Source organism: Hippichthys cyanospilos, chromosome 2 (genome assembly GCF_059441005.1).
Source record: "Hippichthys cyanospilos isolate Australia breed blue-spotted pipefish chromosome 2, RoL_Hcya_1.0, whole genome shotgun sequence".
Classification (NCBI taxonomy): domain Eukaryota; kingdom Metazoa; phylum Chordata; class Actinopteri; order Syngnathiformes; family Syngnathidae; genus Hippichthys; species Hippichthys cyanospilos.
The window spans coordinates 30,138,361-30,160,642 of record NC_142370.1 but is presented as its reverse complement, the minus strand read 5'-3'; the positions used below and the strand labels follow the sequence as shown (position 1 = coordinate 30,160,642).

At 38.3% G+C, this 22,282-nt stretch overlaps 1 protein-coding gene across 2 annotated transcripts in view; it reads left to right on the top strand.

Annotated features, from left to right (window-relative positions):
* The window catches only part of plxnb1a (plexin b1a), a 53,270-nt gene that overhangs the window by 7,369 nt on the left and 23,619 nt on the right, over positions 1 to 22,282 (top strand). For both annotated transcript variants that reach the window (XR_015864756.1, XM_088407798.1), the window contains exons 2-4: positions 20,580 to 20,642; positions 21,021 to 21,897; positions 22,024 to 22,266. Coding sequence is in view for 1 of the 2 variants with exons in the window: in XM_088407798.1 (XP_088263924.1) it covers positions 21,031 to 21,897; positions 22,024 to 22,266 (1,110 nt within the window). In the remaining variant the exon portion in view is untranslated. The remainder of the gene's footprint in view (positions 1 to 20,579; positions 20,643 to 21,020; positions 21,898 to 22,023; positions 22,267 to 22,282) is intronic.

Here is a 22,282-nt window from a genome sequence, read left to right as displayed (position 1 = left end):
CGCACCGGATTATAAGGCGCACCCTCAATTAATGACATATTTTAAAACTTTTTCCAAATATAAGGCACACCGGATTATAAGACGCACCCTCAATTAACGACATATTTTAAAACTTTTTCAATCACAATATAGTAATACTCAAAGTAATAACAATAATAACTCTAAACTCTAAATAGCATAATAACTCAATGTCAATATGAGCAACCTTGTTCAACTGTAAACACACAAAAGAAACAGGTAAAGCTTACTTTATCACTTCATTCCCCATCTACCAATCCCAATCTCAATATTCATCCATATATAAGGCGCACCTAATTATAAGGCGCACCATCAGCTTTTTTTTTTTTAAATTAGGCTTTTAGGTGCGCCTTATAGTACGGAACATACAGTTTGTGTATATATACACAGTATAATGATGTATATGTGTGATTATATAATAATGGTACAGAAATAGTTGTGGGTTAAATGGATAATTTATTAGTTATCAATCAATCAATTTAATTTTGACAACTCTATAGCTGAAATAGTGTTCCCTTGCCGTTTGAATGTACTTCTGTAATGATAATCAAGAAGCGAATTGAATAATTAAGAGCAAAGCATTGTGCTCACCATCTGTACGTCAGCCCCTTCAGGCATTTCCCTGACTATGCAAGCTCAGTTGCCAGAAGCCAAGAACGTAAACCTGCTTGCCTCTAAGCCTTTGGCCCTAATACCCCCTGACAAACCCCAGGACAGTTGCTTTTGCAGAGCTATGCCAACGATCAGACTGACGCACAGCTGGATAATTCTATTCTGTCAAGAAGTACATTCATTGCATTTTAATGACCTGGTGGTACAGGCAGCTGTCGGTCATTTTTATTACAGCACATAAATGACACACCCTACAATGAATACACAGAAACCTATTCTGTTTTCCACCAAGTATCAATCGTTGTCAGTGTAATCGATATAATTTGCACAAGCGTCAAGATGAAATCCTGGGAATTGATTGATCAGGCCGACGCAGCTCAATCGCTTTATTCTCCTGTCAGTATAGCGAATGGATTTGGGATTACGTGTTTGTACACATACAAAGCAGGTCTTCGGGCCATCGCTAAGTCTGCTCGACTCAGAGCTGACGTTGGGTCCTGCAGGTGCTCGCTATTAGAAGGAGGTTCATTTGATCCTTATGTTTATTAGCAACAAAGGGGATTTGAGAGCATCAGTCTAGATGCAGTAAGATAGTTCCTTGGTCAAATCTCTTAAGGCTCCTCGGGAGGAAAGGATGAATCGGAATCTTCTCCCTTCAGGGCCACATCTGTCTTGAATCCGTGTTAAAAATGTTCTTGGCGTTAACTCAGGCTGGTCGCTGATGTTACTGTTATTGGAGCTCCACGTTTCGTTTTAGGGTATTTTTTTATGTAGTGATAAACATTGCTCTTGTTAAAAAAAAGACGTGTTTGTTCTTGTACTTCCTGTAAAATATGCTGACTGTTTCCTCAACTGTTGGGGGTACATTTATTAGGGGCTGTTTATAAAACAAAGCAGTCGATAAGTTTCCTATTTTGAGAGTAATGTCTGCAATGGAGAATCAGCTTGCACTGTGCTTTTTGGATGCTGTTATGTTAGGGGAAATAAGTCCCCCCAAGTCTCTTACTGATTAATAAAATGGGGAAAGTAATAAGGTTGACGATTAAGCTATAAAACCTCCAGGCAGGCCGCCACCCAGTATGAAGTCAACACACAGAGATTTTCCCGGGTTTTGTGGTATCTCAGCTACTGCCTTAATTGAAAATTCCTGCAAAAACCTTGAGGCTTTATTTTTTAGTTTTTTTTTTGAAAACACAAAAATGCAATGCAACACTCAACCAAGCTACCAAGATGGATCTACTGCATAGCTTTTACTATTGTCTATTTTCATTCTTCTTGAAAGGGAAAGCCAACTCGACACTTTTCTCAACATTAATATGTTCCATAACTTCGTAATAAATAACAATGGATGGATTTTTGGTGGTAACTCACAAAGACAATAATTACTAATTATTAGTAATAATTACTAATTCAATCCCCAAAATGTGTTTTAAGAGCTGAGACATTCATTTGCAGCTGCTTATTTGCATTTTTTTCCCCCCACATTTTTGGCTAAAGTCTAAAAATGGCTGCTACTAATAATTCCCTGACAGTCCAATTATATTTGGATTTCTGACCTCCATTGTTTTGCAGTTAAAATGGATCTTTGCTGTTTCTAGTCATCAATGGTAGTGAATGAGTTAATCACTCAAGCAGTCGCACTTGTCTTTTCCAATTTAGTCCAATTTACCACCACATGAAAATATTCAAGACATGTTATTAATTATTTCTTTTATTATTTTATCTTTTTATTTACAAAGCACACAGAAATCACAGAAACGTCTTTGAAAATTGCTTTAAATATTTTAATTATTTTATTTATTTGATATCTGCATTCAACACATTTCCATAGATGCAATCCTATGAAAGGAAATTCCCCAATAAACAATCCAGTTTTTCAGTTTCAGTATTTTTCTATCTTTTCATTATGAAATATTTTATAGGATAGTAAATGCTGAAATGCAGTATGATGACTATTGGCTTTGGGAGATAAAAGGAGAATAGGAAGTGTTTCTGACATACAGTATCTTATTCAGCGCTCACAATCCCACCTACACATCTTGTGCCGACGATTAAAACCACTCCAGGATTTACTGTTCTAAAACCTACCGAGACGAACTGATTTGAACTGTCACAATTTCTCAAAGCCTGTCTTTATATTTTGTGCTGTTTGCACAATCTTTGTGTTAAATGAGTAGTGACATTCTCGTCATTCTTCCTGCACAACAAGCACCCCACACAACAGATGTGATTATTATTTAATAACGTGTCACACCGCATTTATGGCAGCCTTTTCTGTCTTCTTCTTGAAAGATATGCAACACATTGGTTGATACTATGACATGCTTTTAGTCTTTAAACATTCAAAGTTATGCTGTAGCATGACTTGACTCCATGACTAAGAAATTTATGAGTTTCACTCTTCATCTGGCTCAGGCATTTTTGCTTAGTTTGCATCTTCTACCTGTGCTTGCAGGAATTCTTTCCTGGTACGCTGACTTCCTCCCACTATGCACAGGAACTCTAAATTGCTTCTACTTTACAATTTGTGTGTGCACGGTTATATGTTTTTATACTGTATGTCAATCCGGCAAATGAATAATTGTCTATCCAAAAAGATTGTGCCACTTAGTTAAAGTCAACCGAGGCTTCACTTTTAATGGTAAATATTAATGTTACCCTGATTTGGTTCCGGTATTTTTCGTGTTGCGCTCTACTTCCCCATGAACTGAATTTCGACAGGAAACACTTATCCAATGTAATTTGAAATTTATCCGGCAGGTTGGTATTGAACCTGAAAAGTGGCTTTAAATTACTCATTTTTTAGTCTCGTGGGATCTAACTGTATACAGTTTTATAGGCGGCTGACTGTTTTATGGAATCACTTTAATCGAGAGGATACAGTACTTTTCCATAGTCCACAAAAGTTAAAGCCGTTTGGTAAAGGGCTTTAGTTTATGGCCCATGTAAGACAGGTAACTATTATTATTCACAATTGCTAATCAACCAGTGAGTGATGAACGCCATTTTTAAAGTCTAACTTGTTTGCTCAAAGCAGTTCAAGTATTGTGCTTCACTTTTCAGTGCTGTTGACCCAGTAGAATCAAATGTAATTATTAACTTAAAGCCAGAATTTTATACATAATGAAACAACGTTATGGGAAAAAAAAAAAATCTATATTTATTCTTTATTCGGTTACGGCCAATTAAATTCCAAGTCGCCAACATCAGTTTATACTTGAGAACACTCTTATAGCAAACATTTATTTTCTGTGACTATGACTTATAGTGACTTATGCCCTTTCCTTTCTATATATAAACCAAGTTGGGATGGTGTGTACAACTTAATTAAAAAGAAAACACCATCATTTGCAGTTCCTTTTCAACCTAAAGTATATTTACGAAAGTGTGGAGCTACCGTTGTGGCGTAAACATTTTTGACTGTCAATATACTAAAAAGTAAAAGTAAAAACAGTAAAGGTACTTGCAATTGTATTCAGATGTACTTATATGTTCAAATGTATTTCAAAATAATATATGTACATACGTGTATTTGCAGGTACATTTGAATACACTTGCAATTATTTTTGAACGTATTTGTAGGCTAATTGTTAAAACCATAAATTGACTTTTTTGCATATTAATAGAATAGCTCAATTACAAAAGGACAAAACAAATTGCTAGTGAAAACTTTGTCTGTTTCTTCATTGTGATCGAACAGCATTGTGTGCGCTAATATGCATCATTTTTTTTTTTTTTGTGGTTCATAAGTGTGAAATTTGCTACCACTTTTTAATGGATGTTTTTACAGTTACGTGACTGTTAATGTCCAAGCATATGATGGATCTGCAACATAGGTTTTTATTATTGTTTTACGCTCTTCATTTTTCTTAAAGGGCAAGTCAACCCTAAACCTTTCTTTACAATGTCCAAACATGGCAGTATGGAATCAATATTGCGTTTGTGGATCACAAATTAAGTAAGCAAAAACCACCTGTTTTTAACCAACTCCGCAGGTGGCCATTTTGTCACTGGCCGTCAACAGAAAATGACATCCCAGTTGCTCAGAGCTAAGCTCAGATAACAACCAATCACAGGCTTACTTGAGGTAGGTCATTTAGGCTGTGATGGATTGTTACATGAGAAACTGTGATGTCATTTTCAGTCGACAGCAAGAGGCAAAACGGCTATCCCGGAAAACTCAAATCATATTTCACAAATACGCTATTATTCAGAACGCCGTGTTTAGACTTGAATAGAACATATTATTTACTAAGAAAAATTGTGTTTAAAGTTGTTCAAGTGTCACAAACACTAATTGATTAAACAACAGGTAAAATTTTCTTGAAGCCATTTAGTGTATTTTTCAACGATTACCGTATTTTTCACACTATAAGGCGCACTGTATTATAAGGTGCACCCTCAATGAATGGCTGCGCTTCTAAAAAAAAATGTCATATATAAAGCGCACTGGATTATAAGGCGCACCATCAGTTTTAAAAAATAATAAATTAAAAAAAAAAGGGTTTTGGGTGCGTTTTGGGTAGTATGGAAAATACGGTACTAAACCTTCAAATTGAAGATGATCATCTTTGTTATAAACAGATGGTAGCAGCCCACCGTGTGTCTATCGCTGGGTGGTGTCCTTCTCTCTTCTATCCGGATCAAAACCATGCTTATTATTCCAATATGCTTTCACATGAAGGTGGGTGACAGAAGCTTAAAAAATAGAGCAGAAGTTGCTTTTATAGTGTGCGTGTTCATGTGTGCACGACAGTGTGTGTTTGTTTACACGTGGTAGGGGGCAATTTAGCAGCTGGACAAACAGACTTGATCCAATTACTTCTCCACAAGAAGACCACTAAGGAGTCTGAAGAAGCACATTTGCTTTTTTCACACAAAGCTGACGTAACTTGAATTCGTCAAAAAACTTGCTATGGGAGAAAAAATGTATTGTGAATCTATTCTATCCACGTTTCAAATGAGGTGCATATTTTGATGAATGTGTTTAAAAAATAATATTACCAAAACAATCACATATCCCTGATTTAACAGAGAAGAGCCCACTATGTCACAGTTGTTTACTGATGCCGGCTTGATGAGATCAAATATTTCTTATTCAATTTTTATCTGACTTTTACCCGCTGCACTTTGTTTTTTTTTTTGGTCAGGTTGTTTCCTAACAAATGGAGTGGCTTGAACATTGTCCAGAAATAACAGTTTGGCCTCTTCATTTTAACCACGGATGTTCACACTACCCTGCAAAGGCCACTTTGACTTTTTTTTTTTTTCTTTTAATGAGTGATGTGCCACTCGCAAACAAATGGAGACTTTTAAACGGCTCTTCACCGTGAACGATGGAACTCGAATCTTTATAAGGAGCCGTTCATCTCCTTTCCAACGCCCCACCCCCACCGACCTCATTCACTTCTGTAGAGCACCTCATCTTAGCATATTAATGGAATGCAGGTTTTAAGTTGGTTTTTTATCTGGGAAAAATGCAAAAAAAAAAAAAAAAAAAACATCACAGGAGGGACAGAGTGGAGAGGGAAGGGTGGGAGGGACAGAGGTGGAGTGAAGTGGAATAGCTTGTGATGAAGTAGAAATGAGTGGCCACAGGGTAGCTTGGATAGATGTGATTAATTTTGTCAAAACCTTTCAGATTTCACATGTATGCTAGCCAATATATGGAAAGTATTCATATTTACTTATTTTATGAATAAAATAAAGAGTAAGTGATTTTTTTTGTTTGTTTTTTTCATCTGTCAAAATATCGCAGTTTTTGGCACAATTCCCACCTTGTACTTAAAACTTGCAATATTTAAGAATATTAAATGTCCCATCACTTAAACAGTAAGTTTAAAAGTATGACAAATGGCGATGTATCATAAAAATGTTAGGATTCAAACGATGTTTTAAAATAAACATCAGAGGTTCATGAATGAACGACTCCCCTTTTATAGAGCCAAAAGTCACCATGACACACTAAACTAATTCATCAGTGCATGTAAACATTTACAAAGCTATCATGTTGATTTTTGTTCAATACAGTTAAAAAAAAAAGCGAACAAAGAGAAAAACGTTTTTTATTATTTTCATTATTTAAGGTTGCGACAGCAACAGAAATATGTGTGATTGGTTGAAAATGTGTATTGAAAACAAACTTATTCTTCCATTACCTTGCCTTCCAGTGCAGAAAGCACAATTAATATCTAATGTCTATTTTGCTCTTTGCTGTTGGCTTATTAAGAAAAAAAAATACTCATACCTCATAAAAAGAATCTGAAATCAGAATACTGTAGTTTGAAACCAAAAATCCCAAAACAGGAACTGGAATCGAAACCGGAATGGCTCAAATTCAGACGATACTCGAGTCTACGTCTAAATGTCCAAATAGTACCCACTTAACGATTCAAATCAAAGTCGCGCCTTGCTCACTATTGCCTAGGGAGCGCAACAATAAGTTATCATGTATCCCCCCCATATCCATCATGCTTTTGTTGACTTGATAAACGAAACTTCCTCTCTCCCTCCGCTAACTGAGCCAAACCTTGACAGGCCGTGTCTGTATGCCTGTCTCCTCCCTCTGTCCCTCCCAGCTGCCATTTGTTGCATCTTTTCTTTTTCCAAGGGAGCGCGGTTTGACCCCAGTTGCCCTTGACACTCGCATTTGTGTGGCGTCAGCCAATCAATAGAAGCGACGATGGCCCGGTGTCAGATGTTGAGTCTGCTAATTGAAACCAACAGCAAGCCACAGTAGATGACAATGAGCATTTTTTGGCACATGTGTGTGTCAGGGTGATGAATTAGGAGGATGGAAAATCTGCCACATTCACATGGTGATTGCTAGTCATGAGGTTTTGTTGAGGAAGAAAAGCAACAACAACAAAAACGCCGACAACCATTTGAAAGAGGTATTACGTTGTGATTAAGAGAATGGCCGTATCCTTATTTTCATCTTCTCAACAAAATAAAATAAAAATAAAAATAGCAGCCAGAAGGTTTATTGGCTAATTTTCAAATTACGGTATCTTATTCTTAAAAAAAAACAAATTATTCAAATGAATTCAGTTTCTTGCGCAGCCATAACTTAAAGTACGTAAAAACGTTATTTGCTTTACATTTTTACAGTATTAGCTGCCTCAAATACTAGCTTAATTATTTGTTTATTCAATTGTTGAAATTGTACCTTTATGGAATATTATGGCTCAGCATAATTATTTAATGATTTCAGTACGTATTCATTGATTGATTTATTTTTCTTTTGTCATCCTTCAACAGACCAATTATCTTATGTCATAGGTGTCGAACTCCAGTCCTCGAGGGCCGGCATCTTGCATGTTTTCCGGTTTTCTTTCCCCGACACGCCTGATTAAAATGATTAGCTTATTAGCAAGCTCTGCATGAGCTTCGAAAGGATCCCAATCATTTGAATCAGGTGTTTTTGAGGGAAAAGGTTTGAAAACTTGTAAGATACCGGCCCTCAAGGACTGGAGTTCGACAACCGTGTCTTTAAGATTTAAATTAAGATATTTGCATGCATCTGCTTTTACTTTGAAAACAATGAGCGAACCAGTAACCGCATCAATTTAAAAGGATTTGGTGAGTACAAGATCGATCACTTTCATTTCTTATTGCTCAATTGTTGTTTTTGAGTCACAAAATGATCGCAAATAAACACCAATAATTGGGAAATAAACAGCAATCAAAAATACATGTTTAATTTACTCTTATGCAAAATCTAATTTCATCAGATTATTCGATTAATCGTTGAATAATCGATAGAATAATGATTTATAAAACGGCAGACCTACTCACTATTATTTTGTTTAGCGTCACTGTATAGATGTCGGTTTTGTCAAAGGTAAAGTCGGTGTACTAATTTGACTGTAATATATCTATGCCATCTTTTTACTCCTCAAAATGATATTTCCTGCGTCTTCCTCTGCATCTAAGGTTTAAGTGCTAAGACCACTTATTATTTTTGCACTGAACACAAAGGCAAAGGCCTGGTTTCAAAGATAACATAATTAATCCTTAACATCACTGAGACTCTTCTCATTAATAATGCATTTCTGAAGCATCAGTTCTGACATTGAGGATGCATCCAAGCCTTTATTCAAATATTCAGCATGCATGCCAGGCGACAGTCAGAGCCAGTTCTACCGCTTTCTCATGTTGCCTGACATATTTACCGGTTATTAATTTTCTCAGGAAACATTTCAATTCAGCGATACATGAACAGCATTTTGTGTTACTGACATAGAAATAAATAATAATTGCACAGTGACAGGTTTACACTAATTCTATTCATTTTTTTTTTAATTAATAAAATTAAACTTGTATAGTAAGGGAGTGAAGTTTTTATTTTTTTATTTTTTGTGACTGTTAACAAATTCCTGTAATCTAAAATAAAGTGAAATGATACAAATATTAACAATATTTTTCCCAACTTATAAGGCACTATAAAAACAGTACAAGTTATAGTAGGCCTATGTAATAATAATAATAATAATAATAATTGTTGTAGTAATAAGTAATAAGAAGGATATCCACATACCAATAACATTACTGGAAATCAGGCCTGATCGCATAATTCGTTGATCAGAATCAAAGGGAAAAAGATCAGGTTATTTTTTTTTTTATGTGCTAAAAACCAATCCAGAAGTATACAGACATTGCCAAAAAGTATATACAGTACTCTTATACATGTTTTATGCTACAATCTGGTAGATGTTGAGGGAAGCTAATGTGAAGCTAGCATCAAGGAAAAGGATAGATCTGTTTAACTCAACATTCAATACGCCACCTGAAAAACTGTTGGCTTAAATAGTCATTTAGTTGGAAAACAGTTGGTTTAAATCACTGCTCCACTAATCATATTGAAGATCACTTGTTGAGATGTAACTAAATTAGTAATTATTGTGTTTGTGAGTTACCACCAAAATCCATCCATTGTCATTTATTACTAAGTTATGGAACATATTAATGTTGAGAACTAATTAAATACATATTTTTTTTCTTTGCCTGAATATCAGATTGGGTTAGGGTTTTTTTTTTTTGTGAGTCAGCTCATACATGATTGTTTTTCGTCCCATTTCGCTAGTCTTTTTTTTTTTTTTTTTTTAATCCCCCTGGTATAATCAATCATTGATGATCCCAGGTGTCCTAATGCCTCATGGGACATTCTAATTTGTTAGTCAGTCCTTATGTAGACTGCTCGGCACTCACTGTCTCACACATGCACACGCACCTTCTGCGTCCCAGCCCCTCCTTGCTTTTCAAGATCAGAGTTAAACCATATTGCTCACCCAAATCTCCCACTCGCCTTGGCTCTTTCTTATCTCTCGGCGCTCTGCTCTCTCATCCCACTGGACGAGGGGAGCAGCGGCCTCATTTAAAAAAGCAATGGGGTTCCCTAAGCCATTAGCCATATTAGTGTTGGGTCCGTGCCCATGTCCTTCTCGAACAAAGACGTTTTGATGCTTCCTGGAGCAGTTGGGTTGGAATTTGTCAGGCCTGAGCGATTTGTAGTCTTGCAGACTGTCTGATAATACAGTTTTTGATGCTTTCACTTTCATTATTTTTCCTGTGACGTAAGATTGTTCAGCTGGCGTAATTGGACGTTCTTAGAGGACAACTACAGCTGACTGAGACACTAGTGGCCCTTCATTTTGTTGAGATGACAGGTAAATGAAAGGAGTGTTGTCCTTGTGATTAATGACATCTAGAATCCGCCGCCTGCTTTCTCGCAGGTTTTATCGGGCGCTTAACCCTTTGGCAATAACTCCTTTGTCTCCAGATCACAATCACACACCTCTGAGCTTTAACACAGCCAAGCTCCTCTCATCAATCATCTTTGATTTTCTGCCAGCGATTCAGATTGTGCGGCAATGTCGAGTGTGGGTGTTACTACACTGTGCGCGCGCGCGTGTGTGTGTGTGTGTTGCACATTGAACAAGATGGAGAAAGCACAGTCTATTAAGCATGTGACAATTGAAGACCTCCCACTCCAAAACAACCTGCTTGGATTGTCCTCCCTTCTGGAGACCCAAGAAGCTGAGGAGGGTGGAAGCTGCATTCGAAGGCGTGTCTCTGGGGGCGTTTTTTTACTTACTAACGAAGCTGTCTGTCACTCAGCTCGCTGACAGAAGGCCAGAATATCACACCACCCGCGTATATCCCGAAATGCCACTCATTTGTCAATAGAAAAAGTAAGAGGAAATTGGATTCAATCAAAGTGACTTTCTTCAATTAGCCCCTACAACGCATCCATTATGATGTGTCGCGATGCCCTTTAACCGGAAAATTAGCCTTCACTCATCTTACTGCTTTTCATCTTACATTGTAAGTGTTTTGCTGTCATGTTTGGATTTTTAAAGACTTTTATTATTTCAATCCTGGTTGCCAGCCAATTGCAGGGCACACAGAAACTAAAAACCATTCACACACCCAATCACACCCAAGGACAATGTAATATTTATGTCCTGTTTTTTTATTTGTTAAATTAAATACATTTCATTTTCTAAACTTTTTTTTAACACTTTTGGAAACACAGACAAGGCTGAGCACTTCTGATTGAATTGTTTATGTAGTTTGTTGTCATTAGTTGCATACCTTAAAAAATTACCGGTACTCAAAATTTCAGGATTCAGGATCCATTAATCATAATACAGTCTACACATGTACATATTTTTGGCAGGGCACTTTTGTGAATCATTGACTTAATTTGAGGAACAATTTTCTAATTTTACCATTTTACTATTGGGATTTTTTTTTTTAAATCAAGCATTATTAACAACTATTATTATTTTATTTTATTTTATTTTATTTTATTCTTTTGGTGGCCATATGTCTTATCCTCATGTCAGCAACTAGCGGCGACTTGGCTCTGTCAAGCTAATTGGACGCAACCAGCGCTCCCAAGAAATATCTTCAAAATAAAAGCCCAGTAAGGTTATTGCATTAACATCCATGTGTTATTTGGTGTGTTTATTTTGCGCGTTGGTGGCGTGTTATGTTGTCGACTACTTCCACTCTTACTCCTTGTCCTCCAAAACCATGTCGATTGTTCTCTATGGATCGACAGATGCTTGATTCTCAGTTTAGCGAGTCAGTGTGTTTACATCTAGTACAAAGTCCTAAATTTACACTCAATTAGCGATGCAAAACCGCTTATTTTGACCCTTGATCATTTAAGTACAGTACTCTCAACCACAGACAATGTAGAATACCACTTACAGGACACGGGCATTCTGCCTTGCCAAAGTCTGCTCTTCACTGATTGCTCCACAAGCAATTTTTGGTCATATTTGTCAACCCCTCTAAATTTTTAATTTAATGATGAATCATGAAAATTTTTCTAGCTTCCAGCTTTTTTTGTTTGTTTTTTTATTTTTAGATAATATCACAATTGTTTTCAAATGATAATGACCACACTGCAACCAGGATGTACAGTATAAACTCATAGCTAACTGGTATGCCTTCGGTGCCTCTAATTTGCTATCAACAAAGAAAGGTGATTTAGGAATGCCCCTCACTGGTGCTTTTTGAAGGATCCAGCAGGATTATGTCTGCATGGGTGCCCTGGCCAAGGATCAAACATCGACTTGGATGAAAACCACGCTATGCTAGTAAACTGATGGGACCAAGTGTTGATTAGCTTTTTTTTTTTCTCGTTCCATTCTTTGGCAAAACATCTGACTTTTGCTTCATGTATTACAATACTCAAAACAAAAGATGTTGCTGACTAGAAACTTTGCTTACCAGTGACTATTCTTGCATGTTCTAATCCAAATGTTTCAGGAATGACACACCAACAATTCCCACATTATTATTTTATTCCCTCCCAGGCTGAAAATGTAGACAGTCTGCTGGAAGAACAACCATCCTTTCATCAGATTGCCAGCGGGGTTAAAAGTTCAGTCTGCCACTCCCCGATTTGCTCACAACCCAGATTGGCACTCCTAAATTATAAATAAATAAAGAAAATGCTCCCCGACAGCACATAACAGTTTAATGAGTTGTCTGAATGTTGTTTTATATGCTATGCAATCAAGCCAAATTGATTTTGTCTTATTCAATCAGGTAACAATGCTCAAACATTCACTACACTCTATAAATAATTCAGAGCTTGTTGGTTTAAGGAAAAAGAATTTAAGAGAGGTTTATTGCTTAATCACAGTTTTTTTTCTCCATAACATAAAATAAATCAAAGACATGGATGTGAAGCACATTTAACATGAATATTTATTACCACCAATAATTAGGGTTGTCACTGTCAAATATTTGTAATAGAATAGTTATCAAATTATTTCATTGATTAATCGACTAATCAGTTAAAATTTGTTTTTGCATAATCACAATTATAAATATTCATTATTATTTACCACTTGTTTATTTTGTATTGCCTAAATACCTTGTTACGAAATAAAAATCAATAATTATTATCAATCATATAATATAATATTATCATTATTATCAATAATTATTATCAATAATAATTTTTACAACTCTTCTAAGGATAATACTATGCAAATGAATATTCTTTTTTTTATTGGTGTAAGAAAGGACATTGCCCATAATATTCCATTTGCCGTATCACAAAAGGTATGTTTACAAAATTCAGGTGTTTCAACAGACCCTCGCTTTTCTGTTTTGTTATAGTAGTTTTATTCTTTTTTTCACAGTTTTATTCTTTTTTTCACAGTATTTCGCGCTTCACTTTTTGGACCCTCAGTGCTTCACTTTTTTTTTTTTTTTCCTAAGGACTGTCACCTCACAGCAGCACATTATGCACTGCATCACTCCCACGCTCATTCCAAACGTGGAGCCTAAAGCAATCTTCAAAAGCTGTAATACACAATCTTGTTCAAATGAAGCACTTTTGCTTCAAACTAAACCACTGCTCAACTACATCTGGCAAGAAATCGACACGACTCTCATCTCGCCTGCTCTCAGGCGGCGCACTTGTCCTTTTAGGCTGCACGCTAGTGCTCTCAAGCTGCGTGCTTGAGCTGTACGCGGATTTACATGTGGGGGAGGGAGTCGGATGTGGTCAGAATGAACAGAGTGACAGCTGACCCTTTAAGAGCAGTTGAAATACAATGTGGGAATACTGGAGAGATAGCGGTAGCGCTCAGTACTGCAGTTTCAGTTGAGAGTGAGGAGTACTTTTACTCACTGAAGCACTCTACTACAAGGGGGGGGGGGGGGGGGGTGTCCTATTTTGCAAATTTCACTTTTCGAATGGGTTTTACAGTCCCCATCAACCGAGAAAAACGAGGGAACATTGTATTATTATACTGGTAGTGCACCAATGTTCAAAAGAAGAAAATACATTTAGACAATGCTTGGTATAGATCCATAAGACACCAATCGCGGTGGACAGAGAGACCTAGAATGGTCAATGATTTAGTATGAGGAGGATGGAGGAATGGTTCCACTTAACATACGATGAGTTCAAGGTTTGCCATGGGTCGTGTGCCCTAAAACCTGATCATGAATAAAACAAAAATTCTGTCTCAAAATCTCTTCTGCTAAGTTCCTGTGGGACTAGATGCAGATTCGTCTGACTCTTTGGAGAGCTCCCGAGACTGCTTTTCATAACCATCAAATTGATTTGAGCCGGACGCTCGGCAGAAAGCAGACCCAGCATATTAACAATAAAGCTCTGGTTTTCTGTCACGGGACCTGTGGCTAGATATGGAACCTTTTTTCATTGTAGTGTCCGGAATTCAATAAAGCAGCAGAAAACCAGGTTGGATGTTCCCCGGAGCCTAACCATAAAATTAACTGACCATATAATGTTGTAAAAACAAGTTAAGTTGCATTCTGCCTTTGGGGGCACGTGTATTGGTTGACTGCAGACAGTGTGACAAGCTGATTAAAATGCCCACAGACCAGGAGAGCGAAACGTCCACTCTGCGTTTGCACAACCCAGTCTGGTTGTCACGACAACGGATGGTGACAAAGGGCTCCCTCAGACGATTGAGTGCACTGAAAGGAGGTGGGCGCGCGTGTGTGTGTGTGTGTGAATTTGTGTGACATGGAGTGATGTTGGCTGTACAAGCGGTTGGTGGTAATGTATGCAGACCATGCACGTACAAATGAGTAGGCAAGCACGCCTCCTTAGCATTCTGCGACACAATGACCCTACTAGCGTGCCCTCTGACGTCATGCTTCATCTGAGCATATGGCAAGAGTGTATTAAGAAGCCGGACTAGCTACAGAAGTTTTCTAGCTTTCTTTGTGTTGAGCAACAAAATACAAGTGCTTTTGTATTACTTTGAATTGCATACATCCAATCATGTCTTTTCTGACACCTTCGTGTGTTTTGAGGCACTCATTTTTAGTTAAAGGGCACCTTTCATAGAAGTTCAACTTTTGGAGCAAACCTAGGCTACAATGTGAATTTTTCACTGTAAACACTCCCAAAGTTATTTTACTTCTTTGATCCATTTCGGAGAATTCCTTGCTTGTTCTACGCTCCCAGAACCGGTCCCCGCCGGAGCAAATCATAAGGGACTTCTGTTCTTGCATTTTTCTATGAAATGTCACAGTGAGGAGAAAGGCCCTCTGCACGGCCTCTTGTGCTGGCAGAGTAAATACACGGCCGTATTATCCGAGGAGCTCTTAATTTTTATTTTCATTCCGGTGTTGAGGAGAAGAGATTTTGCATTTTGGTCAAGCCAAGGTGTGTGAACCTATGCCAATACAAGATTGGATTTGTAGTAAGATTACAATTGGAAGCGATACATAGCGATGCATAGCTATAAGTACAGATTAGCTTTGTTGTATAGAAGTGAACAATGTGCATTGGAATAGTTTATACACCACATTCATGCTGTATAAACACTGCTTTGATGGGGACATTTTCTTCTGCTGCTCACTTTTTACGATTGTCTGTGAAATACGTTTTACCTCTACTTTTGGAGTTTCTTGACCTAAAAATCACAGTTGAGCACACATACCCCAAGGTTATGTTAGCTTTTTTCTTTGTTATTGTTATAGGCCAGTCGGGTTTAGAATGACGTCACTAAGGGGTGTGGCAACCACATAGTCAGAGGTGCACTTTCCGTCAATGAGATGTTTCACTTCTTGGTTAGAAATGTCGTGACGTACAAACTCATGTTTCATAAGAAACTAAATGACCAATCTGTCAAATTAAAGTTTTCATCCGTTAAATGCATATGGTGGAAAGTTTCAACTTCCACAGTTCCGGTCTTTTAAAGTTTATTCAGCATTCTTCTTCGCCTTAGTGCAGGCATAAAAACGCCTCCGCCCCTCTACCCACCAGAACAGCTGAGATCATGGTTTGATTTGCAAAGCAGCAGTAACTGCTGCAAATGGAATCAACTTGATGGCTGGAGGCGGCGCATTGTATTAGGAGCTACAAGGCCTTCAAAACAACAGCATCCATTAAACATGTTCTAAATCAAGGCCATTTGGATCTCAAAGCTGTCCGCTTGTCCTGTAAAAATGTTAACTTGGGTCTCAGCTGTTCTTGTCATTCACCCGCAGCTACCTCTTGTTGCTTTCACATTAATCCCATCTGTCTTTTTTGTTGGAGTCTTCACCTGACATCCTCCAGTAACCTCTTGGATAATAGCCTATATCCTTGACCATATATAGTTGTTCCTTTCTTTTTTTTTCCTCATAAGGTGTCATATTAACATCCTAGTTGAGTGGTTTCTGTTTGCCTTCTTTTTGATCAACATTTTGCAAGAGTGGTACATGCTTCTGTTTTTCAGGGAAAAGGAATACTATAATAACGGAATACAAAAGTACAAATAGTTTTTTTTCACAGCATTCTTTAACGAAAGCATGACTGTCGGCCAGACTGATTCTCGATGCAGATGTTTGGCAGTTTAACAGATGCTGGCATCACCTTTCTTTACAAATAATAGCTAATAATAAATCAATTTATAATTGTGTGCTTTAAGGAAACTATCTAAAATTTCAGTTAACTTTTAAAGTGATTCTACTGACACTGTGAAAACGGCACGTTTAGTTTCTGTCACATTTAATCATGAATTAATTTTGGAGAACCTTTACTGTAGGAAATTATAGGGAGCTATTTACTTTTTTTATATTTTCATTTCACTTTTTAAGACATGCTGATGGACCTAGGAACTCACTGAACTTTTTGTTAGAATTTTACAACGGAGGTATTTTGTAAAAGAAAAAAATTACAAAAATCAACTTAATGCGAATCTGAAACGTTGCTCAGTAAACATATGCTTGAAGTCATTTCAACAAAGATGAGCTGTAGTTTGGATTTTGACACCAACTGAAAATAAACGGCAGCTCCAAATATTGGTTATCGGCCACATTTGTATTGGCCCCGAAAAAAAAATTATATTGGTCTTCCTTCTTTTCTTCTCTGAAGTGTAATTCTCCTCTTCTCTGTAGTCTCTGAAGTGTTATCTAAACCCTCACAAATGTGCAGATTTTTTTTTTTTTTTTTTGCAATCTTGTCTGTTTTTTCTATGCTTTTCATCCCACAATCTACTATATCTATGTTGGTGACACACTCTTCTTAACAGGGACATAATTTCGTCCACATTTTATTTGTTGCCCTTTTTTAACCCTATGATTGCGGTATTTCATCAAACGACCTTATTTACCATATTTAATCAAATCCAGTTCTTTTTCATTCGGTACCAAGCAGCCAGGCTTAACACCTGCTTTTCCCAGCGAGAACCTCAGCAGTGAAAGGATCCTGCTATAAATCGGCCTCAGTGACTATGTGTGTGTTTGTGTTCACATGAAAAAGTGTTTGTGTCCGTACGCTTATGTGGATTCGTGTGTCAGCTCGCTTTCCAAGGGAAGTGGCTTTTATCCTGTGTCCGCTCGGGTCGACCTCTCGGCCAGAGAGCAGTGAAAGGGACACTATTCCCTCCAGCGGTAGCACACAGAGAGCCCCTTCAATCCACCGGAGGGGCAGAGAGAGACACCCTTCTGTATCTGCATGTGAACTAACGACAGAAAGATAACCATTGACAGTAAAGAAGGTAACGGAAATGGAGACGGGCCAGGCATGGATACATCTGCCTCTCATAATGTTAGTGCTTTCACTCATCTGACCGCCCACAAACAAATGCAAAAACATATGAAGCGCTAACAGACTAGAAATGATGGTAAAATAAGATGACTATGGTTTCAAGTGTTGTGCTATTGCTAATTCAATGTAGAGTTGAAGCACCATGTTAACTTACTCATGAATCTGAAAACTGATCATATGCTGTAGTAGTGCTGTTCTCAACTCAAAATTGGCCTTTAAAGGGTCTCTTATCGGATCGAATGGATGCAATTTTTGCTCGTGCTTTAACAGGGCCAGTTCAACACGGCCAGTTGTAATCACCGACACTGTTGGTGTGATCAGTGATTATTTGCATAATTTGCATAATTTATAAAAGTGAAACACCAGATATGTTTAGATTTGAGATTTACTTTTTTGTCCTACTTAAAAAAAAAAAAAACGTAGAATTTGTTTCCATTGCAAACATAATGGGGAAAAATGAAAGTAGTAATTGGAGCTGTCAAAATTAATTGACAGTTAATTAATTAATTATCAAATTGATCAACAACTGTTGTAATCGTTTAGAGCCATTATTTCACTTAAAATTGTTAAAATCTTCCGATTTCAGCCTCTCAACAGTAATTATTCACAGATTTTTATAGTCCTTCATGAAAACAGAAGGGAGTGGGTGAGGAAGAGGAAAACACTTCCTGTGGAACTTCCCGATTTAAGAAAACATGCGCCGGGACGGAAATGATGCAAATGTTGCGGAAAATAAATTTGAAAAATATCTTAATGCAATTAGTTGGCAATGTGAATACACCATCAACTAATCAACACAACCAACATCGACTATGCTCATCAACTTCCCCAACCCTTACACTTTTACAGCTTGGGGTAAAATGAGTCTTTCCGTCACAGACCAAATTCCGAACCGCTTGACCACTGCTGCACCGGCTTTCCCAGTTTTCACGTGATGGTGTTGTAGCTCCAAGCTATATTTTCACTTATCACAGAAGAGCATGTCATGACAGGCTATGGCGTAACCAGTGTGTTTACAAATGCTCAACAAATCCCAAAGAGACATGGAACATCTCACCCTTTTATCTTTTAAGTTAATTCCTTCTGTTTTGCACACTATATCTGCTTTGTATCATCCCGCTAAGTGCCTGCTTTTTCTGATCTCTACCAGACACATTAGTTTAATATACTTTGTGGATGGATACACGCATGCTACAGTACTGTAAATGTTCAGAGCCTGGCGCCCAAACCCGATCCATGCTACCAAACCACAACAAAACAAGGCCAAGCTCCGTGGCTCCAGTCCCAAAGTCTCCCGCTGCAACGTCCGCTACTGCTGACCCCCGCATATTTTATGGGGTCGTAGTCATTCAGTGGGTTGTCACGGCTCATTAGGGGTTTTAGTGATGAACTTGCACAGTAGTCTCTCACAGCATTAAGAATGTGAGCAGATAGAAAAGACATAAGAATGGGTTGGCAACGAGGTCACGGATGGACACAATATTTTTGACGTCCATAGAAGCATTTACTGCAATATACAAAGTATACTAAAAAATATCAAAATTGGTTCATGAGGTTCCATTTGGCCATCACAAATGAACATAGGTCATTATTACTGCAGTGAAACTTGACACTTGCCAAGAAGAACTTGTTAGATTTCAGTTGTTGTGACTTCAACTTCGTTCTAGAATTCCTTAGCGAACTTTAGCAAATGAGTGATTTAAAAAACAAAAATCCCAAGAGCAACATCCCAAACTAAACTTCCGCTTCATCGTTCCCTTCACCAGTAGTTTTACAACACATACTCGTCAAATGGAAGCTCACAGGGAGCCATCATCGCTGGTCAGCAAAAGGAAGTTCCCATGGTGATGGGGTCGTTTGCGAGCTATAAATAAGTTGACCGCTACATGTTTTCTGGTCAAAGAGCAGGTGAGGACGCCAGCATAGAGGGACTCTTTCCCAGCCATATTCTTTCTAACCACACTGTTTTCCAAATAAAAAACCTTCATAGGGAGCTATAAAACGAGACAACCGTTTTCTAGTCTCAAAAGTGCGATGGCCTGTGGAATATTCTGTAATAGATCAGTTCTTGTCCATACATTTTTTAACCAACCCAATGAAAGCAGGCACAGAGGTTTAAACTTATATTTATTCAGCTCATGAATAAGTGAAGAACCATCCTGAGACACATGCAGCCCCTAAAACCCCCACCCCCTTACTAGGCATGCAGCACTACACTTGCAGCTGCTCCTGAATGGCCTCCGGTCATGTACACATCTAGTCACTCTTTCATCTCCCTCCCTCTACTGCTTTGTCCTTACTGTTGCCATAATGAGTCCAGAAATTAAGTGTAGTGGATTGGCAATTTTGTCACAGCAAAATAATTGTATAAATTACAATAGTGTATGAAGAAGCTTTGTCATACGTACAATTTATTCCACTGTCATTGTTGAGTATCACGCTATAAATCACTCGTTAGCAATGAATATCATTGTAAATGATAATTCTTGTAAGTGCCGGTCTCTAAGCGGTTTAAAAGGTTGGATAAAACTCTGTGGTGCTTGGGAGTTATTCATTCTTTCCTCTGACCTTTTCTCTGTGAGGTCAGTGAAGGGGCTGAGGAACCTGCTCAATAATTAAAGACATTTAAGCGCAAATGGGAATGCTCTCTGTGTCCACAAAGTACTCTCTCAGAGGTGTTGAGTGATGGCTCTTGAGATGGGATGTGAGAGTTGTTTTGAATCCACAAGCTGTAAAGAACACTGCTCATAGTCAAAACTGTGAGTAATATGATGCAGGTGAAATCGATAAATAATGTGATTATATGGCCATCATGTAACTTGAACCCGAACGTCTCATTTGTCTCTCATTTGAATGTCTGAACGAATGTCTGATGGATAATTTTATTTATTTTTCATATTGACAGACGGAGAAGAAATGGGATATGATTAGGCGGTGGGAGTCTTCGGCTTGACAAAGAACATAGATGGTAAGATGTTTTCAAATAAACTGTTAATATAATACCAATGTTAGACTGCAGTACTTCCAATGTTGAGTAATCTCTTACGCAACTGTGGCATTTGTTTAGCAATGTTTTGAGCTGCAATTTTAATGAACGTCTGCATGCTTATATTTCCACGATGATTTATTCAAGGATGATATTGAAAAAGCAAGTTCACGGGGATTCACTGTTGTGGTCTTTATTGCACAGTTTTTTTTTGTTTGTTTTTTTACTTGCTAGAATGTTCGCCTTATACTTAACATTAGGTAGCTCCCAACAGATCCACACCTGAATAAGCTGCAAATTCTCAGCATCAAACTTCAAAACAAGACGTTGTGTATAACCCTGTTGATTTTTCCTCCTCAGAATATCTGCCATGCTACATGGGAAGGCTCAGAACTCCTCCCTGCTCTTGTTTTTCATCATCAACATCATCGTCGCCTTAGTCCATGGTCACACTTACCCTAGTTTTTCCCGCGATGACACAGAATTCCAGCACCTGGTGCTCCATCCGGACCCATCCGTAGGGAAAGTCTATGTTGGGGCCAGGGATCACCTGTTTCAGCTCGATGGATTAGATGGACTTCGGTTGGAACAAGAGGAGAGAACTGGTCCTGTGAGTGACAGTAAGGATTGTATCCCTCCTGTCACAGAGTTCAACTGTCCACAGGCCAGGAGAACTAGTAATCACAACAAATTACTACTGGCGGATCCAAATGGATTGGAATTGATCACCTGTGGCAGTGTTTACCAAGGAACCTGCCAAAAACGAAGCCTGACTTCAATCAGTGAGGTTCTTTTCTCCACCGAGAGGCCAATGGACACTCAGTATGTGGCAGCCAATGATCCATTGGTTTCAACGGTGGGGCTTGTGGTGGGGCTTCGGGGTGGGGAAAGGTCTGTGATGTATGTGGGTCGGGGCTACACCGCCAGCCAGCCACCCATCTCCACCCGACATCTTTCATCAGAGCCTATTTTTTCCTATGAGGAAACAGCGAAGCTCGCCGTAGCTGGCCGTCTCTCGGAGTATGACCACCATTTTGTAACCACATTTACACGGCGAGCATATGTGTACTTCTTGTTTTACCGCCGTGACATCAAGTCGTCATCTAGGGAATATCAGACCTATGCGGCCAGAGTTTGCCTTGATGACACCTCTTACTATTCCTACGTTGAAGTTCCTCTCGTTTGCCGATCTCCATCCTCTCCATCCAGAGTTTACAACCTTCTCCAAGCAGCCCAGGTAAATTTGCTTACTTAAAAAATATATATATATATTGTTGCTCCTGCCTTCACTTAGGATTATACAACCACTTTGACACGATACCCTTTGAATGACTTGGGGTTTATCCCCTTTTATCTGTAACAGGTGGGTCAAGGTACAGATAGAGAGGGTGAGGACTTGCTGGGAGTCTTCTCCACCCGTGTCAGCTCGGCAAACCAAAATCCCTTGGATGGCTCAGCTCTGTGCATCTTTTCTTTGGATGCACTTGACAGACGCATTGACTCCATAAGAGACCTGTGTTATACCCAAGACGGAATGTTGGAGGACGGAAGAGAGGTGGCCTACATCGAGTATGAGGTCAAATCGAGCTGCGCCAACTTGCTCAGGGTATGCACACTTTTCG